Source organism: Bubalus bubalis, chromosome 3 (assembly GCF_019923935.1).
Source record: "Bubalus bubalis isolate 160015118507 breed Murrah chromosome 3, NDDB_SH_1, whole genome shotgun sequence".
Lineage (NCBI taxonomy): Eukaryota > Metazoa > Chordata > Mammalia > Artiodactyla > Bovidae > Bubalus > Bubalus bubalis.
This window is the reverse complement of record NC_059159.1, coordinates 79,948,681-79,970,181: the sequence shown is the minus strand read 5'-3', so window position 1 is coordinate 79,970,181 and position 21,501 is coordinate 79,948,681. Positions and strand designations below refer to the sequence as shown.

General features: G+C 35.5%; 1 protein-coding gene across 1 annotated transcript in view; it reads right to left on the bottom strand.

Annotated features, from left to right (window-relative positions):
• CAAP1 (caspase activity and apoptosis inhibitor 1) overlaps window positions 1-21,501 on the bottom strand; it is a 71,745-nt gene that overhangs the window by 33,929 nt on the left and 16,315 nt on the right. Inside the window, exon 5 of the mRNA XM_006075601.3 lies at window positions 10,483-10,556. Within this exon, the coding sequence (XP_006075663.2) occupies window positions 10,483-10,556 (74 nt within the window). The remainder of the gene's footprint in view (window positions 1-10,482; window positions 10,557-21,501) is intronic.

The window sequence follows — 21,501 nt, the reverse complement described above, 5'->3', positions numbered from 1 at the left end:
ATCAACCTAGAGGGGTGGGATGGGAAGGGAGATGGGAGGGAGGTTCAAAGGGGAGGGGATATATGTATACCTATGGCTGATTCATGTTGAGGTTTGACAGAAAACAACAAAATTCTGTAAAGCAATTATCCTTCAATAAAATAAATTAATTAATTTTTAAAAATACAGGTAAGCCAATTAAAAAAAAGGATAAAAAAGAAAAAAAAAAAGAACAACCTCTATGAGGACCACATATTTTAAAAAGGGCACATGATCAATGCTTAATATAAAAGACTGATATGAATCTATACAAGTAATATAAACAAATCTAAAGGCTAAGGGAAATGAAACAAAATTTAACTCAGTTTTGTTAAAACCAGAAAGAAAAACACGCTTATAAGCAACTCACTCTTTGGGGTAGGTGGTAGAATATCAAAGGACAAATATAACTAATATTCTATTTCACTTTTATTTTCTTTTTAAGAACTTGTACACATTGGACAGGGTAGAAGAGAAAGAAGGAATTCTTTTAATGAGCTATCATCCACTTATTCAAAAGAATATGAGTATCCACTATATACAATCAATGAAAGAATTCTAAGATATAATCCTTTACCTTGCTACTGCTGCTAAGTCGCTTCAGTCGTGTCTGACTCTGTGTGACCCCATAGATGGCAGCCCACCAGGCTCCCCTGTCCCTGGGATTCTCCAGGCAAGAGTACTAGAGTGGGTTGCCACTGCCTTCTCCAAATCCTTTACCTTACAGTATCTAAATTTAGGTATCCATAAATGTTTATTGAATTGGGCGATGTTATAACAGAAGTAAATAAAATAGGCAGTAGTGGTATCAATGAGGTGATAATCAATTCTACAGTAAGGGGAATGAGGAAAAAAAGTGAGGTAAGCATAAATAGGTTAAGAAAGGCCTCACCAATCTGGAGATGTCTGATCTTAAAGAGAGCCTGGTGGCTCAGTGGTAAATAATCTGCCTGCAATGCAGGAGATGCGGGTTTGATCCCAGGGTCAGCAAGATTCCCTGGAGAAGAAAATGGCAACCCACTCCAGTATTCTTACCTGGGAAATCTTATGGACAGAGGAGCCTGGCAGCCTAGTCAATGAGGTCACAAAAGAGTCAGACACAAGTTAGCAACTAAACAACAATCTTAAAGAACAAGTAGTTTGACCTAAATAAGAGCATACCATTGGTGTGAACAAGCATAAATCTCAGATTTGAACAAACTGCAAGACAGATATTAAAACTTCTAGTCACAGTGATAGATTTCCAGTCCTACTGTGAGATATACAGGAACTAAACACATGACACAGCAACAGAGTTCTGGCTTTCAAAAGGTGACTTCTCTAAGACTACAGTACAGTAAGTTTGACTTCAATTCCCAGTAAATCTATAAATTAAGAGATTTATGAACTATGAAAAAGGTAGTGCTAATTAGTTTAGACAGACCAGGTAGCATCTGATCAGGGATCTAAACGCTCTGTGGAGACTGACATGGTTCTCTTGGGGAGGAGCGCACAGTTATAGAAATAGCAAAAGCAAGTCCTTGACTTAAGAGTGCTTAGAGTGGAGGGGAAAATCAAGATGAAGGAAGAGAGGGAGTTAGGGAGAAGGTGACAGGTCACATCACGTGGCACTGTCCCTACCACACCATACCATATGGTACCAGCCACCAGAGAGAAGGAAGGAATTGAGATTTTGTTTTGAGATGGAAAGATTTTGGAAGACTTTGAGAAGAAGAGTGACATGACCGTTCTTACAGTTTAAAACAATCATGCAGACTGCTGTGTGGAAAAAAAGACTATAGGAATGCATAGACAGCAAGAGAGGGATCAGGATACTCTAAGAATCAGCACCAGAATAATGGCTAAGAAGAGGTGTTTGGATTGGCTGGATTCTGAATATTCTGAAAGCAAAGTTGACAGGTTTTGCTGATGGGAAAAAAAGGACTCATCAAGAATGAGTTCAGGATTTTCCTAGTGGTCCAGGGTTTAGAACTCTGAGCTATATTAAAAAAAGAACTCTGAGCTTCCACCGCAGGAGACATGGGTTCTATTCCTGGTTGGGAAAAGAAGATCCTTCAGGCCATTTGGTGCAGCCACAAAAAAATATGAGTTCAACGTTTGTTTTATTTGTTTGCTGCTCTGCAAGCAAACAAGGGGTGGAGGGAAGGTAAGGATCTAGAATTTATTATGGGACATATTCAAGCACTTCAAGCACTTTGATGGGAAGAAAGGGGAATACATAAGTTCAGGTACAAACAGATATGAAAATTTAATTTACACATCTGTTTTCCTTGACTAGGTAACTTCTTGTGAAGCCAGGCCACACTGTATTTATCTTTCTATCCCTGATTCCCAGCACAAAACAACAATTTGTTTGTAGAAAGAAGGAATCAGCCTTAAAATTTGAAGACATGCCATTCAGGGAAATACTGAATTCACTGTCTATAACCCAAAGGACACAGAAGGACCAAGTGGATAGAAGTTACCTAAAGGCAGACTATGATCCGACACAGTGACACTTTTACCCATTAGAGACAGCCAGGATGATACTAAGGGGATGGAGCAGAAAACATTAATGATGATAATAATGGTAGAAATTTTATAACAGTGGCTGATATTTATGGAACAGTTACTTTGTACAAAGCGTTTTATTTCTCTAAAGCACTTCACAAGTATTAGTCCATTTCATCCTTATGCCAACGCAGTGGAACAGGCATTCATTTATTATCTGCATTTCACCAATGAGGAAACTGAGGAAAAGAGAATTTAAGTAACTTGCCCCAGTTTATACAACTTAAATGGCAGAACCAACATTCAAACCCAAGTATATTTTGAAAATCTATGCATTTAAACCTTTAGTACTGCCTCTCAGATCTTAACAAAATCAGAATGACCACAAAACCTTCACAGATTAGAATGCTGGTTCAGACAAACATATCTTCTAGATCCCTTAAACCCACCTAAATAAATATAATATGAGGGAGACAAAGACCCAAAAAGTATTTATTAAATGTGGATAGAAATTCAGAGAATAAAAAACAAGCCATAGACTGTGAGAAAATATTTACAAAACACATTTGATAAAAGACTGGTATCCAAAATATATAAAGAACTCTTAAAACTCAACTATCAAAAAACAAAGGACCAAATTTTTGAATGGGCAAAAGATCTGAAGAGACAAGTTACCAAAGAAGAGATACAGATGGCAAAGAAGCACGTGAAAAGATGCTCAACATCACAGACCATTACAGTGGGTACTGCAAAGTTAAACTAGACACCCATTAGAAAGGCCAAAATCCAAAAACACTGCTGCTGCTGCTAAGTCGCTTCAGTTGTGTCCGACTCTGTGCGACCCCATAGACAGCAGCCCACCAGGCTTTGCCATCCCTGGGATTCTTCAGGCAAGAGTTGGTTGTGGGTTGCCATTTCCTTCTCCAATGCATGAAAGTGGAAAGTGAAAGTGAAGTCGCTCAGACGCAACCCCATGGATTGCAGCCCACCAGGCTCCTCCGTCCATGGGATTTTCCAAGCAAGAGTACTGGAGTGGGTATCCAAAACACTGGCAGGCACCAAATGCTAGCAACGATGTAAAACATCGGGAACTCTCATTCATGGGAATGTGAAATGGTACAGAGCTTTGAAAGACAGTTTGGCTGTTTCTTACAAAACTAAATATGGCATTTACCCAGAGTTGAATACTTATGTCCACACAAAAACCTGCATACAAATGAATGTAACAGCGTTAGTCACAACTGCCAAATTTGGAAGCAAGATGTCCTTCAGTAGGTGAAAGGATAAGCAAACTGCAGTACATGCAGACAATGGAAGATTATTCAGCAGTAAAAGAAATGTTATCAAATCATAAAAAGACACAGAAGAATCTCAAATGTGTACTGCTAAGTGAAAAAAGCCAATCTGCAAAAACTATGTATTATATGAGCTCAGCTGAATGACATTACAGAAAAGACAAAACTACAGAGACAGTAAAAAGGTGGGTGGTTGCCAGGAGTCTAGGGGGAGAGAGAAAAAAACGAATGAACAGGTGAAACTATACTGTATGATACTATCATGGTGGATACCTTATTGTAAGTTACCAAAACTCATAGCAGGTACAGCACAAAGAATGAACCCTAATGTAAACTATGGACTTTAGTTAGTGATAATGTATTGCTATTGCTGCATCAAGTGTAACAAATTTACCACACTAATGCAAGATAATATGGGAAACTGGAAGAACTGGTAAGTGGGTATACAGGAGCTCTGTAGTTTCCACTCGATTTTTTTAAATAAATCTAAAGATATTCAAAAAAATTTTTAAGTATTACCTTTTAAAAACAAAGTTTGTTAACTACAAGCTTATTATGTATCAGCTATATGACACAGCAACCAAAATTGCTAATTACATCACAGGCTATGGATGCTAGGTACATAAAAAGTTCAGAACCTGCTGACAAGCCTAGTATTTACTATCTTCCCTTTGGGAGGACAGCTTTCATATAAGCAGTTACTTTTTCCAATGAACTGGATGAGAACATAATGATTGAAAAGCACAGAGGATCCAAAGGGGATTCAAACATCTGAGGAGGTTTGGCATATGTGAACTCCAAAGCAGCTGGAGAGACATACTTCCTCACGGTGTGTCTGGGATACTATCAAACGCATCACAAGATATAATGCTTAAAATGAGATATAATGCTTTATAATTTAAAGAAACATGGAAACAAACATTTCTCTCAAAATACTGAATCCAAGTCTTCATAATTTCATTCTCAGTAAAACACACACAGAGCATGACACATCCCAAAACCTTCTCAGTTTACTTTCAAAAAAAGAAAAGAAATACAGAAAAGTCTCATATTTAAATTCAACAGGGGGCCTTCAAAAGGTACAGGAAGAGTATGGGCTAATTTGCCATATAAAATGTAATTTTCACCCTTTCATTTAACTACTACTCACAGAAAGAGACAAATTAAAAAGCAGGGAGGATCATCTTTGGTGTCACTGCTGGTAATAACTTGTGAAAAAGCTCAAAGGAACGAGAAAAGATGTAAATTCTTAAGCCACACTGATGGTTATACCACAATCTCTTCTTACTTCACCAATCACTGAATTGGATATCATTTCCCCAGAACAATTTTTTTTTTAAATCTTTAAAGAAGTTAACTCGTGTTGAGAAGCCACAATCTGTGAATACTTATTTGTTAGAGCCAGTCAAGGGGATAATCAAGGGCTAGGAGGAAAGGAATTAGACTCCAACTTTGAAAACAAACCAGCAGTCCAAGCGTACACATGCTTTCTGCTTTCAACTCCCCAACAGGCTTGTAACACTTTCTTTTCAGTCTCCCCTCAGCTCTCTAACAGGCCTGCCTGCAACTGTGGTCTTCAAATGAAGAGGGTGTGCAGAGTTCATTTGCCAAACCAGGGATCTCTTCGCATAAAGCTTCTGGCCTATAAATGCTACTTAACTGACTGATGATCTCCATTCTCTCTTCCTTTACTGAGCAATAAAAGTCTGATGACACTCTTCTCATTGTCTTTTCAGTTTTTTATAACTTGTACTTATTCCTCCATGGTTGTGAAGTTCTTTTCAGCAAAAATCAACCCCTTTGTAAGTGCAAATTCATTTCTTCATTCTTTTTTATTCTAGTTCCCCTCCGTATCTACCTTCGCTTACACTAGAGCACTATTACCTCAGAACAACAATAACAACAAAAGCAGTAGGAACAAAAATTAGCTGAGTTTTTCTATTTACTCTCACCTTAAGGATTCAAATAGTCTCATACAGTTTTTTGTTTAGTATCTTTGCTAAACAATGGAAAAATCTCATATCACATTTAATTTTTTAGAAGTAATAAATGAACACTTATGGTCACCATCAATCCTTAATAACAGTCTGAAAGAGTTATCTCTCAACTTCATTGTTTACATAAACCTATCAGTGAAAACATTTTTAAGTACCTGTCTCACTACACACACAAAAAATTTATTTTTACTTATAAATTAATACATAATTAACGTGAACTATTATAATTACTATATTTAACTGAAAATTTTTAAAGGAAGAAATTTAAATATATTCATAAAAATACATTAAAACTACATAACAGTTTTCATGTATTTATTCACTTTAAAATTTTGAGTATTTTCATTTTATATTCTCAGGGAGTGTGTATAATTATACTTTGTTGACCAGCAGTCTGAAAGGCTGAAAGTATCTAAATTTCATCACATGGGTTAACCACTGCAAACAATTTTTCCCCATTAAATTCTACTTTTCAAATTCCTGAAGTTCTCAACAAGGTAAATTCTTAAAGCTATCATTCACTAACTCCTGAATTAGAAGGCCAAAATAACTGCGTGAGGCAACTACATTAATTTAAAAAAAAAAAAAAAAAGGGACAAGACTTGCGTCTAATCATAATAAAAGTCTGTGTGCATTTTTTTGTGTGTTTGCATGTCTTTCTCTAATAGATAAGAGTAATAATTTTCATATGAGAAAGTTGATGTAAAAGATGCAGAGTAAAATGCAGTCAGTGTCTTATTAATTTTGATCATCTTATATACCATGTGGTTACATTACCTATTTTTATAACTGTATTCAAATGAATGTATTTGGAAACCACCATACAGCTTTTTTAAAAGACTAAAAATCAAGCATCTTTTTCTCTAACAGAAAAATGGAGAGAGAGAGAAGATTGCATATCTCATTATTCTTACATTAAACAATTTAATAAAACAGTTATTAACACTCTTCACAAGTGCCAACACTGCACTAGGCACTGGTCTTTAGAAAATCTGATGGAAAGGAACTTCAAGATTAAGGTCAAACATCCAAATGTTAAACACTACTTGAATCTTCTCTACAGCAGCACCACCAAGTGGCCATTTGTGTAACTTGTGTGAAAACACCTTCAGCAATATGGATGTATCAGAAAGCAGAATGCATTTTCTGATACATCTGACTATTTGAAATAAACAAATTGAACCAACCATATCTAATAACAACCTTATCTACTAGCCCCACTTTTATTCTCTATTAGAACAAACCTAATCAGTCTTCTACATAGCAGCCTTTCCAATATTTTAAAGGAACTACTATAAATCTCAATTCTTCTCTTCATCCTAAATATACAATTTTAACTTAGCTATTTAATCATGTAGAGTTAAAAAAAAATTCTTATAACAACTTCCAAGAAGGAACACAAACATAAGAGCTTAATTCTTGAAGTTACAAAGGAGAATAATTTGCAAAATTACACATACTCCAGTTATAAACTTTAAAGCAACAATTTAAATTGCTTTAATATCACTGAATATCTTAAAATTTATTTATTTATAGATAAATATATGAGTTAATTAATATTAGCAAGGATTTGTTTTATATTTTAAAAATATTTTCAATGTATTAAATAACCTTGACACACAAACAGAGAACAGACTCGTGGACACAGCAGGAAAAGGTGAGGATGGGGTGATTACAGAGAGCAGCACTGAACCATGCACATTGCCATATGTAAAACACACAGCTAGTGGGAAGGTGCTGTGTAACACGGGGAGCTCAACCTGGTGCTCTGTGACAACCTGGGGTGGGGCAGCGGGGTGGGGAGCAGGGTGTGGGTCGGAGGTTCAAGAGTCAAGAGGGAAGGGATATATGTATACTTGTGCCTGATTCATGCTGTTATATGGCAGAAACCAACACAACACTGTAAAGCAATTATCCCCCAATTTTAAAAAGGCAAAAAAAGAAACTGTAAAGCACATAAACTGAAAAATAAATATCTTTTGACAAATAGCAGTTGCATTTTTTTAACTGGAGCACAAATGACCAATTTAGAAAATTTATATAAACCATTCTTCTACCCTTTTGCTAAAAATGATTTACAACACTAATCCTAATGCTATTTTACTACAGTATCAATCAACTGGATTATATTTACATTTAAATGTTTTCTCAGTGAGGGCAGAAGTTAGTGTAGAGTCTGATACTCATCTTCAGCACTGCCAGTTTCATAAATGAATTTCCTATCAACAAGATAAATAATACCAGTACTAGACAAAGAAATGCCAATTTCAATTTACCTAATTCATAGTTACTGTTTCTCAATATTGACTATTTCAGAAGCTGAAAAAACTGAAAAGATAATTTAAATAACTTGCCAATATCATATACTATTAATAGGGCATAATAATAAGATTTATTTTATCCTGAAAGAGCAAAGAGAAAATTCAGTGCTGCTTTATATTTTGGTCTACTGAACAGTTACTTTAATACTAAGTAAGCTTCAGTGAATTTTCTTAAATGGTCAAGCCATTAAATAAAATGACAATGCATTCACAAGGAGAATTATGTTCTGTTTTGATTAACCAACTGTGAACAAAAATAGAAAGTTAGAGATAACAATAAATCAATTTTAAAAATCTGCATATTAAAAATAGACAGTTTTAGTCCATTTAGAAAAAAGGCAATCTTTACTGAGCCTACCAGCATTTCTGTTTCCTGGGGTACCTCAACTTGGGTAACTCCCTGCAAGTTACTTACCCTCTGGTTCGGATTTCAGTTTTACTAACATTCATCTGTAAGGTGTTACACATAACTGAATCTTCTAAATAATTTACAATATACAACATTATGCAACAAAATTTAAAATTTTGACCATTTCATAGGCATTTGTCTAAAAGACTTACTTTCCTGTTTTCCAAAAGGAGCTGAAAAGTAACCATTTCCTACAAATTCAGTCACAGCATGCACACGCACAGCACCGCACAGTGGTACTGCTGTGCTTGGGTCTCCTGTTTCCTCATCCTGCCGGCCGTCACTTACTGATGACTGTGTTCCTGACGTTTGTGATGCTGAAGTGAGAACCTAAGAGTGTCTATCAAGGCTCCTGAGCATTAAAAACTGGGCTTTGTGGTATCCGGCTACTGAGTTATTTTTCTCTCCTTCTTTGCCTCCATCGCTAATTTTCAAATGACTGAAGTTACCGTTAAAAAAAAAAGAGTCACAGCAAAATAGGCTGTTGGCACCAGGAAGGAAATTCTGAAGAGAGCTCCAGGTGCCGGAACAAGGGAGCAGAAAAACCCTGAGAGCACGGCACTAGCTAATTTGTACAATGGGGTCTCCATTCCTTCTTCCCTGGGAACGAGAATCAACCTGCCCATTCTGAACTTTTCCATCCTTTATATGGCATTCTTCTCTTCACAGATAATCTAGTAACAGTCTCTACACAACCTGCTGATTAAATGCAAAAACAGAAACAAAGGTAGAAACAGCAGCAGTGTTGTCAAAACACACAAGGTACAAGAGTTAAATGATTATGACTACATTATATGAAAATAATGTGTGCTTAGCATGTATTTATACATGACAAATATAAAACTATGAATCTGAGTTAATGCCTGTGGGGATGCTAAAAAGAAGCAAGAATATACTGAGAAGAAGTAAGAATACAAAGATATAATTTTGTCTGGCTATTGAAGAAGTTAACACAACAGGACTTCTGAAAAGCACTGGAATTCTCAAAATCATCAGAAATATATATAAATGCCAGAGAACATAAGTTAGAATTATAGAAAACAGATTTTGTTCTCTCTACATACAAACTGCAAGAATCACATAATTAACCAACTTTTTTTCCCCTTTCTTAATTAAGTGTTGGTAATACAGGCCGTAGCTTAAAAGAAGAAATTCTGCCTGAATAAACTGATGACCTGTATCTCTCTCTACCAAGGAAGTTCTTATGACTCAAAGTTTTAGAGAAACTATTCTAAGCCATCAAAGATTAGCTGCCTATGAAATAAACAAGATAACCCTTTTGGCTGCAACAGACTCTCATGGCTCTGAAGTAATTTTATCAGGAAAATGGAAAAATATATGAGGTAGTCTTTGAGGAACTAATAAAAACTTATTTTTACATTCAATTTTCTCTACCAGGCATGAGGAAAAAGCAAACAAACAAAAAGACATCTAATAGATTAGCCCTACTGAGCTACCTACTGAGTTATTTATTTGTCGAATAAATACTAACAAATACCACTTTACTTGGGTTACAAAAGTTACTGATTTGTAGAAAACAATACATAAGGAAGAAAGTAAACAACGACAAAACATCAAGCAAAAAAAAAAAAAGAGAAAAATCCTATAAATTTTTTTTCCTCCACATAAAACCCACAGTTATCCAGTCAATATATCTACAGTATCCTGCAGCTAAGAGTATATAATAGATTACTGAATTAAAACTTTTCAAAATGATACCTTAGTGGTGGCGTTTGTAACCATACATTACTAAGGCAGAACTACTCCAATACCTGAAGGAGTCATGAAATAAAGGATGTATTCCTGACTCTTGACCTCAGACCAAATAAATTATTTTCTTTCCCTATTTATAAAACGAGGGAAAACTCGAAGACTATGAAAATTTATTATGGGTAAAATGCTTATAATTTTCAGGCAAATGTTTCAGAAAAAGTCAAGTATGTCATCCATACCTTGTTTTAATTCCAAACCTTCAGGTTGCTTGTTCTCTCTCAGAGATGAAGTAGAATCTACACAGCTGTCTTGTCTGTGGAATGAAAGTAAACAAAAACAACTTTTTAAACAATATTCAAGGTCCTAGAATTAAGTTATACACTTGAAAAGACACAATGAATCCTTCTCAGTCCCCAGGGTACCATTCAGTACACTCTGGAGACAGAAACATGTATACAAGTGTCAGAAGCAGTGGCTACAAACTACTAGAATTTAAGTAGTACACTTCTTTGTAAAATCAAAGAGCAAACCTGGAAAGAATACCAAGGTAATTTTTTCTCCTTTCCAATACTCTGCAGGGTAGCTAATGGGAGAAATCCTAACTCACAGAAGAATCCAGTAATTTTTCAAGTTCAACTGTTAAATTTAATGGGCACTTTGGCATTCAAATCATTTTACAGTCATCTAATTTCATACTTCAAATGTTTTGATGTTTACAGATGTGGGAAATACATATTTTATTTGTAATATACATATGTAATCAAAGTAAATGGATTATGTTTAAGATGCCACTAAAAAGTTCTTGATCCACTATGTTCTGCAAAAGAGCTCAACTATTTCTTTTTCTTAGAGAGCACTGTGCCATCTTTATACTGATGTTACAAATACTTTTCAGAAAGTCAAGAAATTAACTATTATGAATACTCAAAATGACTATTTTCTTTAAAATATGTGTCTATCACCTTCTGAGAATTTTTATACACACTCTAACAAACTAAAAATATCTAGGAAAGTTACCTATTCACAAAACTTTATATTCACTTAATAATAAATTCCTCAAATAACTAAAGGATAAAGATGAAATTATTTCTTTGAGAAGTTTACAATTTTCTTTTCAGCCAACACATTTGGCTCTTTTAAGTTTGTTTTGTATTGAAATTTTACTAATACAACTACAAACTCAAATAGAGATTAAAAAAATACTTTAATCTGGTGTTAATTGTGACATGTTAGAGATTTAATATTGAGATATCTCAATTTTTTTTATTTCTTTTAGTCTAATGTCGATTTTATTCTTTCACCAGAATGACTAGCAGATCCCAAAGAGGATATCAACAAGACTCCCTGGCAGTTTAGGGACAGATTAAATGCCAATACACTACATTAAAAGCTTTGCAAAAATAAAGTTAAAATATGCCACCTTAAGTCTTATGTCAAATTAGATTTTATCTACTGGTGAAGAAAGCTGAGCACCAAAGAACTGATGCTTTTGAACTGTGGTGTTGGAGAAGACTCTTGAGAGTCCCTTGGACTGCAAGGAGATCCAACCAGTCCATTCTGAAGGAGATCAGCCCTGGGATTTCTTTGGAGGGAATGATGCTGAAGCTGAAACTCCAGTACTTTGGCCACCTCATGCGAAGAGTTGACTCACTGGAAAAGACTCTGAGGCTGGGAGGGATTGGGGGCAGGAGGAGAAGGGGACGACAGAGGATGAGATGGCTGGATGGCATCACTGACTCGATGGATGTGATGCATATGAACTCCGGGAGTTGGTGATGGACAGGGAGGCCTGGCGTGCTGTGATTCATGGGGTCGCAAAGAGTCAGACACGACTGAGCGACTGGATTGAACTGAACTGGGAACCTTATTTCTAAGTATATTCCTTTAGAGAAAATGTTTGTTTGCTCTTAAACTTGAATGGCATTTATTTCTCTTCTAAACACATACACCTAATTTTTTTAAAATGACTTTAACAAAAACATAAAGTAACATCGCCATTAAAAGGATCTTAGGAAAACACAAGACCTTAACAGACAGAACATGACTCACGTAGCTAGAGGAGCTACCACACGCCTGAGGTCAGGGGCAGCGGCCGAGAGGAGCAACCCCAAGTCCAAGAAGTGGAGGCTGCACAGGTGCAGGAGGGCCAAGAGAAGCTACTCCACGTTCAAGGTCAGGAGGGGCAGCCAGTGAGGAGATATCCCTCATCCAAGGATAGGAGCAGCAGCTGTGCTTTGCTGGAGCAGCCGTGAAGAGATATCCCATGTCCAAGGTAAGAGAAACCCAAGTAAGACGGTAGGTGTTGCGAGAGGGCATCAGAGGGCAGACACACTGAAACCATACTCACAGAAAACTAGCCAATCTGATCACACTGACCACAGCCTTGTCTAACTCAATGAAACTAAGCCATGCCGTGTGGGGCCACTCAAGATGGACAGGTCATGGTGGAGAGGTCTGACAGAATGTGGTCCACTGGAGAAAGGAATGGCAAACCACTTCAGTATTCTTGCCTGGAGAACCCCATGAACAGTATGAAAAGGCAAAATGATAGGATACTGAAAGAGGAACTCCCCAGGTCAGTAGGTGCCCAATATGCTACTGGAGATCAGTGGAGAAATAACTCCAGAAAGAATGAAGGGATGGAGCCAAAGCAAAAACAATACCCAGTTGTGGATATGACTGGTGATAGAAGCAAGTCCGATGCTGTGAGCAATATTGCATAGGGACCTGGAATGTTAGGTCCATGAATCAAGGCAAATTGGAAGTGGTCAAAATTACAGCTGAGAATGTATAATCTGTATCATGAGGAATCATCAGACAAAGCCAAAGTGGGAATGAGTACTATTCTATTAAAAGTGGGGAGGGAAGTTAAAGTCAATGTTATAAAATACAAAGTTGGCTGTGGAAACATTCCAGGTTAAAGGAAGCTAAAGAGTAGTGACAATTAAATGTTACAACTGATGTGAGGCTCCTCAACTAAAGTGGAAAAACATTATAAAGCATATTATTAAGTCAAGAGACAAATGGAAATATTGATGGCAGATTTGACAAAACTATTTTATCAATGTTAAATTTACTAAAGCTGAATTTACTAAAGTTAACAATGTACTGTGGTTATATGAAAAAGAATATCACTATTCTTAGGAAAAAATGCAATGTAGTATTTAGAGGTAAAATGTTATGATGTATGTTACTCAGCTTTAAATGTTTCAGAAGGAAATACACAAGTATATAAACAGAGTATGTGCAATGGGATAAAATATTAGTAACAGATAAATCTAGGTAAAGCATACATGTATACTTCTTATATTATTATTCTTATTCCTGAAACATTTTAATAACTCGTAAGTTTTTCCAAGTAAAAATTAATAAAGCAATGAAATTATTTTATGAATTATTTTAATTTCATTTTTTATTTTCTCTGTGAAAGCTCCTTGAATCACCTTCAGATAAAACTAGAACCCTCTATAAAGACTATCTGCTGTCATAAACAATTTCTTTTACTGCCTGAAGTGAACTTTTATAATGTTCTTTTTTTCTTAAGTTGGATTTGATCTGGCTGTTGAAAAGTCACCAAAAAAACCCACAAAACTGCAGACAGTAGAGGCAGTACACCGCCTTGTGGCTGAGAAGTGAAAAGCCAGATGCTTTTACATCAGTATCACCTGAAGCTGAAAAAAATTCCAGACACAGATTTACAACTAAAATACAATTTAAAGATTTTCACTAAAAAATATAAAAGGCAAGATAGAAACAAAATAGGAAATGTCTTAAAGTATAAGAAAATTATGTGTACATACATCTTATTTCCAGTTTTAGGAAAATAAAAAATGTCACCCCCAGATGATAAAACATACTAAGTATCAGAGGTAGGAAAACTCAAGGAATTCCAATTTAAATTTAAATGATATTTAAATATTTCTATCAAACACTTTAAAACCATGTCAGAATTTTGTAACGACTGGAGAGAGAAGAGGTAAAGGAGGGAGGGAAGGAACACATGGTTGGCGTGAGTTTAAGAATCTCACAATGCTTCTTGTACTCTTTTCCATAAAGAAAAAAGAAAGAAGTTTTAATTCTCCCACTTCTCTTCTACCGTCTGCAGTGCTCCTTAAAACAGCTTAATTTACAGTCTTGGCTCTGAATTATAAGAGAGCCCTATGTCTATATTTGGGATTTAAGTTCTCAAACCAACATCAGTCCACCTTTCTTTCTTTTACCTCCAATACAGTTCTAGGCAGGATTCTTTCCTGTAACTCAAATGAGTTTGCTTTTAAATCAGAGTAATACACTGGGGAGATCTGCACAACTTAACCAAAAAGAACCACACGTGTGAATTACTAAGGTTTATATTTCTAAAAGAAAAAAAAATCAATTTCCTGTCCAAAAGAAAAATATTGGGAAGAGACCTCAACAGAAGGATAAACAAAGAGAACCGGATCAGGATTCTTCCCGATCTGGCAAAATTCAACTATCAATCAGGCAAACTAGCCTAGCAATAGGTATAACCCTTGGTTCTTTCCACTCTCCTAGGAGTAAAATATAAAGGCTGAAAGAAGCCAGTCTACCAACTTATGAGTTTTGTACTATTAAAAATGAGACACAGGCAGAAACTAGAGTATCCAAAACAATTTTGAAAAAGAGTAAAAAAGTTTAAGGATGCACACTATCACATTCAAGACTAAAAGACTACAGTAATTAGGACAGTAATGGTATTAGAGAAAGGATAAACACCTAGATTAACAAAACAGAAGAGAGTCCAGAAACAGACCTAACACACATATATATGGTCAATAGTTGAAAATAACATAAATGTATACCACAGCTCTAAGTCAGAAGTCTGGGCGGGGTCTCACTGCACTAAAATCAAAGTCCCTACAAACTGCCTTCCTTTCTGGAGGCTTTAGGGGAGAATTCATTCCCTGCTCATTTGGGCTGTCAGTTCCCTGATATGCTAGGACCAAAGTCCCTGCTGCCTTGCTGGTTGCCAGCTCCCTGTCAAGGTCCTCTCATGGCACATCTCTTCTTTCCCTTTAAATTACTCAATGTGAAGAGAACTGAGATAATCTGCATAATTCAGAATAATCTCCCCAACTCAAAAGTCCTTAACCTTAACCAAATCTGCAAAATCCCTTTTGTCAGTATACAAAAGTAAGACATTCTCAGGTTCTAGAGACCAGAGAGTCATTTTTCTGCCTACTATATGGCCTCAGCTGGAAAAAGGATAACAAACTATGGTACATCCACACAGTGGAATACCAACTACTCATCCAGGAAAAGGAAGGGACTACTGATACACACAGCAACATAAACAGATCTCAATTGCATTATGCTGAGTAAAAGAAGCCAGGCTCAAAAGGCTATATACTGTACTGATCCGTGTGACATTCTGGAAAAAGAAAGAGTATAAGGACAAAAATCAGATCAGTGGCTGTCAAGGGCTGGAGACAGGAGAACGAGTGGACTACAAAGAGCCACGGGAGAAATTCTGAGTGTGATGGAAGGGGTCTTATTGTGGCTGCGATGGTAGATAAATTTGTCCAAACCCACATAACTATATAATTTTTGTTAAAAAATGAATTTTGTTCTAAATTACACTTTTAATATTTTTCAAATTGGGGTACTGCCAAGTCTTAGAACAAGTTCACAAAAATGAAATCACATAGTGCTCAAATGTAACCCTCGAACACCATGGAATGCAGCAAAACTATTTTTCTCAAAGGGCTTTTTCCAAACAGCAAATTAATCCATACCTCTAACATTTCCCTCAGCAAGCTCATTACTCAAGATAGCAAAATTCAACCCTTGTTGCCATTTCCATTCCCCAAATAATGTAATTCTAAAAATCAGTTACCATACTCCAGTTTCTCTGATCCATGATTCTCTAAGAATTTGTTCTATAAATTGCCTCTCTACAATTGCAAGTTTTTGTAAATAAGGCAATTCTCTAAGTGGGGGGCTCTATTCTATACAAAAGTGACTAAAGGAAACAGAGGTTCTCCTCTTTCTTCTATCCCTATACTCCTGCTTTCAAGCCTTTCCAGTTTTAAGTTGAATGAGATCACTTTGTAAGTGCTTTATTTAAAGGGGTACAAGTAGGATATGCAAACATTCTACTAACGTTAAACTTGGGGTCCTATCCAAGTTTTAAGTTGCAATATTGTCAATGATTAGTGGCATTTTCTGTGAAGGTTTTCTGAAAAATTTATCCTATTATTTTGATAGCCTGCCTAAGGATCACAGCCTAATAGCAACTTAAAAGGACATAAGGACATAATTAGGGTACAGGTAATCAATGCTCTTTAGAATACATACTGAGTTTAAAATAACTGAGCATAATGATGGTGTAAAGAAAACAAAGACCTGGACTGTACAAATAAATAAATAAATAACTGAGCATAGAGTAATGGCAATCTAACAAATTGATTGCATTTGTGGGTAAAAAAAAATCCTTCTATGCTTTAAAATATGTATACAATAGTTTACTCTTAAACTATTTTTTTAATAAATGAAAAAGTTAGAAACTTGTTAAGTAATTCATTGTTTTTTAAAAAGGCAGTAACAGTAAAAAATAATAATTAAAAATAACGATGAGTTATTTTGCTTTCTTTAGGCTTTTATAAAAAGAATTTGGGGAAGGGAATCCCCAATACTCATCAATGTAAAGTGGAATTTTAAGAATAGTGATTGTTACAAATTCAAAGTTAAAATTCTACAGCAAATACAACAACATTTTTCACTGCTTCTCAACAAGTACTATTCTAAGCACTTTACAATTTTTTTTCTGATTTAATCATCATCACAATCGTATGAGTAGGTACTGATGTTAGTTCTATTGTCCAAACAAAGTAATTCAGGCCCAGAAAAGTTAAGTAACTTGCCAAAAGTCAGAGATACAGTAAGCTGTGGAGGTCTGCTGTTAAAAATGCAGGTTTAGTTTAACTTGAGAACCTTCATTTTTTACATTTATGCAGACTTTCTCCTATATAAAGATATAGTTCTCCAAGTGGTAATACTAAAAATTTTAAGTAGTCATTATCTATATCTCAAAGTATCAAGTCAGTTTTCATTCAAAATTTGACCCCAAGCCTCACAGGAAAATACTTATTTCTACTGGCAAAACTAAGATATGCTATTAAACCAAGATGGAATTATTATTTTACAGTGGAAAATTTCAATGAAAAGACAGACAAGAGCAATAACAACTGGTAACCAAGAATAAATCCCTAATGAATCAAAGATTTCAATATTTTAGAAAACCACAAAGTACCAGAAGAAAGTATGAAAAATACTTTTTATAATTTCAGAATGGAGAAGGCCTTTTCTAAATATAAAACCCAAAAACCATAAAAGCTTGATAAAATCAGACTATATAAACCTGAAATACTTATACATGTGCAAAAATAAATAAATAAAAGCTATAATCAAAGTAAAGCAACAGCAAAAAAAAAAAAAAAAAAAAAATTGCAACCCATATCACAAACAATGGACTATTAAAAAAGACCAAAACCCTCTACCCACATACACACAAAAGGTAAAAAAAAATGACAAAGAGCTCGGAAGAAAAGGAAGTTCAAACAGCTCTGTAACATAGAGAAAGACAGTCAATTTCACTCACAGTAAAAGACAGCTTAGTTGGCAAAGAATCTGCCTGCAATGCAGGAGACCTGGGTTCGATTCCTGGGTCAGGAAGATCCCCTGGAGAAGGGACAGGCTACCCACTCCAGTATTCTTGGGCTTCCCTTGTGGCTCAGCTGGTAAAGAATCTGCCCGCAATGTGGGACACTGGGGTTCAATCCCTGGGTTGGGAAAATCCCCTGGAGAAGGGAAAGGTTACCCACTCCAGTATTTTGGCCTGGAGAATTCCATGGACTGTATAGTCCATGGGGTCATTAAGAGTCGGACACAACTGAGTGACTTTCACTTCACTTCTCACTTCACTTTATGAGATTGTAGATTAAAATTCCCAGAGCAGTGTTGGTGGTATATTGGTGAGAATTTTACCTAACAGATGAACAACCATCAAAATGTCAGATAACATTGTATTAGCTAAAGTATATGAAAACATATACTCCACATTTGTAGGGCAGGTATAAATCAGTTTAAACTCTGTGAAAGTCAATTATGGCAGTTACCTCTTAAAGTTTCAAATGCTCAAACATCTAATCCAACAATTAATTTACAGGTATTTATATAATCACTGAAAAACATGATTACTTACATACAGATATATTCATACCATATGAAGTAACAAAAGATAGTAAACACTTAAATGTCCACTGACAAACTTTTGCTATATCCAACAATGGAATAGTACACAGATACATGTGTGTATACATGTATATATGTATATATGTGTATGTATACATACATACACACACACATACACATACGTACAGGAAGCCTTATATGCACTAAGTAAAACAAAATCCAAGAAAAGGCATACTATTAAATGGAAAAGATTTAATGAAAAAAGGTACAGAACAATCTGCACAGTAAGCTACAATTTATGTGTGAAGAAAAAATATATATACACTTATACATTTGTAAATGTACAGAATATCTTGGGGAGGATATACAAGAAACTGGTTTATTGTGGCTGCCTATAGGAAGGCATTCAGAATGGCAAACAGAAAAAAGACTGAGACTAATTTTCACTGAATACTTTTAAAAATTATAGTATGTACATGTGCATGTATTTACCACTCGAATAAACAAGCTGTTAAATAACAGACACAAGACATTTTGATATTTGGCAAAACTAATACAATTATGTAAAGTTTAAAAATAAAATAAAATTAAAAAAAAAACATAAACATTTAGAATCAATTTACTTTACAGTACTTCAAGAAAACAGATGAAACAAATATGAAAAGTGGTAATAACTGTTATATCTAGGCAATAGTTATTTGGGGGTTTCATTATACTAGTCTCTCTACTTTTCTAGATAGATGGCACTTTTCATAATAAAAAAGTAAAAATAATCTAATACAGTGAAATCACTTTTTTCTAACTCAGGTGGTTTACTGGAAAAGAAAAAATTTACACAGGGAAACACTTAAAAGTTATATATATAATTTAAGCATCTTAGGTTAACATAAAACAGGAATGCATCTTCATTCACCAATCTTTGGAAAGAATCCACAGAAAAGAGTTCAGGCTCATCCTACTCACATAAGCTATTGTCTACATCTCTACTTTTGGCTTAGTTAAAACAGAAAATTCTGAATGCAGAAAAAGATAACCCTTTATATATATATACACACACATACACACAATGCCACCCAAACTTTTACTGCTGTTATCCCACAGCTAACAACAACTGTACTTTGAGTTTTTCCAAAGCATTCAATGTGATCAACTCATCTTTTCATACTGCTATTTCATCAGTTTTTATATTTAACCATATTATAAAATTACAGTAATTGTACTGGAAATAAATACGAATGACTCTTGGTAAGTAAAACCTTCAAATGGTGGGAAAAGTGCACTGGCATAAAGAACAGGAATTAACAAACCAGTTTAGTGCACTGAACATAAGTGGATTTATTTTTCAAGTGAAATGGAAAAGACAATTAATACAATTAGGTAAGTGATTAAGAAAAATTTAAATTTTTTTAAAAAGTGATAATGAAAAGAGAAGAAAATAGGAAAACTACTTGCTTACATCTAATCCAGTGCTTGAGCAGCAAGACGAGGCACTAAAATGACTGATGAAAAAACAACAGATATAGTTTAAAAATTAGGTTTCTGTAACACAAAGAATACAATTTTTTTGTGTGTAGACAGTTACAAAATCAGAAATGCTTCCAAAGACCCTCAAAATTCCCCAATGGAAAACACGGTTACAATTCAAGCCTATCTAAGACCTCTGAGAAGCTCAGGCCTTCCTATTCCAAGGAATATATATAAAGATTTCAGAGAGGTGCCCATCTGCTAAATATTTAAAAAGAACTGGGTCAAGATTTGCTTCAAAGTTATCAAGTTGGCAGAAGTTGAAAGGAGGAGGTTTCCAATAATATGGGAGGGAACATACTGAATAATAGGTATGCAAGGTAGAGTTAAATAAACAAATAAATAGTTAAACCACCGTTACAAAACAACTTCACACATTCCAGAGTGGGTTATGTGAGTTTGATGAATCACAGGTCAATTTCTGAAGGTATTATTCCTAATAAGGCTTGGTCTTGGGTTTACTTGATGCCTTTTTTGTATCCACTGATAAAAATGCTCACTTAATCACATACTGTAGATTCATGCTGCCCATTAATTCAATGTTCCAAAGCGCTGTGGGCTTCCTTGGTGGCTCAGACAGTAAAGAATCTGCCTGCAATGTGGGAGACCTGGGTTCAATCCCTGGGTTGGAAGATCCCCTGGAGAAGGGAAAGACTACACACTTCAGTATTCTGGCCTGGAGAATTCCATGGACTCTATAGTCCATGGGGTAACAAAGAGTTGGACATGACTGAGCCACTTTCACTTTCAGAGCACTATAAACTTTATTCAAATACTTTATCCCATTGAAGCTTAATAATAACAGTTTATGAAGCAATAGTCTTTTATTCCCAGTAAGTTCAGTTTTATTGACACTTATTGAGAATCAGCATTTGGCTGAGTACTCCTGCCCCTTGGAAAGTTACTCATACATACATATTCAAGGAATATAAGTGACTTGAATTGGAACAAATTGAACTCTGAGTACTCTAATGACAGTGAGCTGAACCCACAAGACAGCTATACTTCATCAAAAAGGGCACGGATGCTTTCCCCTTACCAAAAACAGAAGAGAAATTAATGTTTTTTTTAATTCAACCAACAAACAGCATCAGAGTTCTACCACATATCACTACAGGTCCACGATACAAGAGTGGTCATAAACACAATCCTAGTTGTTGTTCAAATTATATGTATAATGGAAAATCTCCTATCCTATCCCTGGTAGCTCAGACAGTAAAGCATCTGCCTACAATGTGGGAGACCCGGGTTCGATCCCTGGGTCAGGAAGATCCGCTGGAGAAGGCAATGGCAACCCACTCCAGTATTCATGCTTGGAAAATCCCATGGACCAAGGAGCCTGGTAGGCTACAGTCCATGGGGTCACAAAGAGTCAGACACGATGAGCGACTTCATTTCATTTTCAAGACCTGTTTAGGAGTATCCTACTTTTTCAAAAAGTTAAGTATCCAGAATTAGAATTCAGTAGCTGAAGTTTAGAACATGCCCATCCTCTGCTAAGGAGCAGTGACTAGAGTTCCAGA